At 55.6% G+C, this 3278-nt stretch overlaps 1 protein-coding gene across 1 annotated transcript; it reads right to left on the bottom strand.

Annotated features, from left to right (window-relative positions):
• Positions 1-2044: 2044 nt before the first annotated feature.
• On the bottom strand, positions 2045-3276 carry TMEM203 (transmembrane protein 203; the record flags this gene model as incomplete). Its single annotated transcript, XM_006163365.2, has 1 exon — positions 2045-3276. A coding segment is annotated over one exon (372 nt), but the record flags the coding sequence as incomplete, so codon positions are not given.
• Between the last annotated feature and the right edge of the window lie 2 nt (positions 3277-3278).

The following is a 3278-nucleotide window of genomic DNA, read 5'->3' as shown; positions in this document are numbered from 1 at the left end:
CCCGTCGCTGCCCCTGACTGGCGGTGCCCGGGACAGCCCCGGCGGGGGCGGGCCTTGGCGGGCAGCCTGGACCGACCACCGGCTCTGAGCTTGTGACCTTGGCTAGGCCCGAGACTTCCTCATTGTCCCCTGCTGAGAGCAGAAGCGCTCCGCCTCCAGCCTCTGGGGCCCCTGCGGACTGGGAAACGCCACTTCTGGAGCCCCACCCGGCGATAATTGCATCGGGTTCTCCGGAGCTCCTAGCTCTTACAGGTTCCCAGACAAGGGAGCCAGCCCGTGGCCCTAGCACCCACAGGGGTAGGACCATCTGTGGGCAGGCACGAGGAAGGAACCTCCCTCCGCGCACATGAGCGGGTCGGCCAAGACCTCCCATGCCTGGCAGAGAGAGCCACAAAAGCCAGGGACAGGGTGAGTCCCAGCTGGCCAGGCAGGCCAAGTGTCTCACCACCCTACCTGTAGCCACTCCTTTTTCATCTGTAGAACTCTCCCCATCCGGAGGCTGACCCTGAGAGCAAAACCTCCCTGCTGCCATGTCTTGAAGGACCAGAGCTTCCACCCACTGGAAATGCTCACCGCATTCTTCCAGGCCCATGTACAGCAAGAAGATTGCTTAGAACAATGGAGGAGGGGGAAATTGGGGTGCACACAGGCGACGTCACCCATGCCCATCACCTGAGCAGCAGACACTCTGCCTCCCAGCCTACCTGGCTTTCAGGGGCAGGGCTCCAAGGGGACCTGGAAATCCACAGGCCCATAGCAGGTTAGAGGAAGGGTGCCCTCCTCAACTTACGGGTCCCCAGGCAGTCTGCAACTGCCACCACCTTAATTGCCTTCCTTTCTTGCCCACTCTTTATTTAAATTTTTTTTTTTAGGTTTTTGCCATAGCGTGCATAAGTTTGCACATAGAGGAGAAACAGATACAGAGAGAGAGTGAGAAGTCACCCTCGGGGGGGAAGGGCCACACTGCAATCCCTTCTCCTCCAGGCTCCTCTCAGGATTTTGAGCAGGCACACACATGCACCCAGCAGGGTTTCTGAACCACTGGGTCTGGGACTCGAACTGTAATCAGCCATGTGGGAGTCTAGTGCCTTAATCACTATGCCACCTATTGGCCCTCCTGCCCACTCTTAAGCTGGGGAACACAGAGTTTGGATTTCAGCCTTCCAGCAGTCAACTCCACTTTAATCGCCTTTCCAAAGGAAGCTTCTTAAGCTTATGTGCATCCTGAAACATTACAAAGAAGCCCTCTCCCAAGGACATTCCTCCTGTCTGGCTTCAACAAAAGTTCCATGCCAGTGCAGGGTAGAACACACTGTAGCTGCAGCTATGGGACAACCCAGGCAAGGCAGCTGCAATTCAAGTACTTCCGTGGTTTCTACCACAAAGCACCCGTCCCAGCTGAGGTGTTAAAGCTCACACAGGAGGCCAAATGCTGCACTAGAACAGAGGTCAACAAACATGCTCTGGAAAGGGCCAGACAGTAATGTTTTAGCCAGTGTTTCCCCTAGGAGCAACTCTGTCCCCCAGGGAACCTGGCAATGCCTTCATAAACTTCTGTCACAAGTAAAGGGTGCTCTGGGCCCCTAGTGAGTAGAGGCCGGGGTGCTGCAGGACTTCTTACATCCACTGTCCATGCTGGCCTCCCTCCCCCACACCTGCAATGAAGAACTATCTGACCCTGGAGGCAAGACTGCCGAGATAGGGGTGCACTGTACCCTGTGGCTCACATCTGTGATCACATCGTTCACTTTCTTACCCTTAATAACATAACGGCCATCCTCAGCTCATGGGCCACACAGAGATCATATCTGGACAAGAAGCCCCGTGCCCTGGTGCCACAAACTATTCAGCAGGTCCTTGACAGGCAGAATTATCAGCCTCTTAAAGCAGGAAGCAGGGATTCTCCAGAAGTGCCCCCACTGTTCGTCAAGCGTGGCAACACATTCTAGCCCACCTCCAGCCTCACCCCTGTAACCAGACACACCACAGAGCAGGCATCCCAGCATTCATCCTATTTCACCTCTGGGAGGTACAGCAACTACTGTTCATTTCAGGAAAACATTCTTATTTTATTTTCATCTCAGCAAATCTCATTTGGCACTTGACTGGCATCAAACCAAAGACCTCAGGCCAAGAAACCTGGGCTACCACAAGCTCCCCATGTGTAGGTCTCAAGGCCTCTGAGCACTGGAGGACCTAACCTTCTCTTCGGCCCCTTAGGGACGCCTCAACCTGTCTCAGGTATGCTAACAGTGCCAGCCACAAAGTGGTGGAAATGTCCACGAGACCGCAATCTTGCTGAGCTAGGAAGCCAAGCAGCGCCGTGACAGCGAGTTCTTTTCTCGGGTGATGGTTGCCCAGACAGGGCCCACTCCTGCTCTTATTCGAGTCTTCTGTCTCTGCCTGGACTGGAATGAAGAAGGGCCCTTCTCCCTGCCAGCACGGGCGAGGAGATACAAGCTCACTCACACATTTGAGCTCAGCTACCTGAAAAAGTCTTTTCTGGATGGGTGGAGTGATGAGCTCTTAGGAAATCCCCTGGGTCCAGCCTTGAAGCCTCTGCACAAGAGTGCTGTCCTAGGACCCATGGGAAATGCCTGGAACCCAGCTGGACACTCTACTTGTATGCACTTTCCAATGCTCAGAGTGTGGGACTGTCTGGCCTGGGCCCTTCTTGGGATCTCAATTCAGGAAGAGCTACTGAAAGCATGAAATAATAGGACATACATCTCAAGGATCCAGGATCTTCTCAGCCTGGCTGAGGAAACAATTCCAGATACGATTACTACAGAGAAAACTGGGCACTCGGCTGGCACAAGCAGGCACTGCCTTTAGACCAGGATGTTCCTCCGGAGGCCCAGCATTCCGGCAGTCTGGCGCCCTCTCTCCCGCCTCTCTGCCAGGCTAGTTGACCCGACAGGCGCGGATCATGAGCAGTTGCAGGAGAATGAAGACAGGGGACGTAATCAGGCCGAACCAGAGCTCCCGAGCCTGCTCCACCAGCTTCTGACACAACAGCATCTCGAAGACAAACTTGAGGCTGAGGACCGTGAGGACCCAGAAGAGGCGCAGCACGGCCAGCCGCTTCTCTCCGTCCTGGAAGAGGCGCACCGACACGATGGTGGTGAAGTAGGTGCTGAGCCCATCAGCGGCAAAGAAGGGCACGAACACGTTCCACCAGGAGAGGCCCGGGGCCAGGCCGTCCACGCGCAGAGCCAGCAGCACGGAGAACACCAACAGGGCCAGCAGGTGCACGAAGATCTCGAAGGTGGCGAAGC

The sequence above is a fragment of the Tupaia chinensis genome, unplaced genomic scaffold, assembly GCF_000334495.1.
Source record: "Tupaia chinensis unplaced genomic scaffold, TupChi_1.0 Scaffold142100_1, whole genome shotgun sequence".
In the NCBI taxonomy this organism is placed as follows: domain Eukaryota; kingdom Metazoa; phylum Chordata; class Mammalia; order Scandentia; family Tupaiidae; genus Tupaia; species Tupaia belangeri.
The sequence above is the reverse complement of the archived record's forward strand: the minus strand, read 5'-3'. Positions and strand labels throughout refer to the sequence as shown.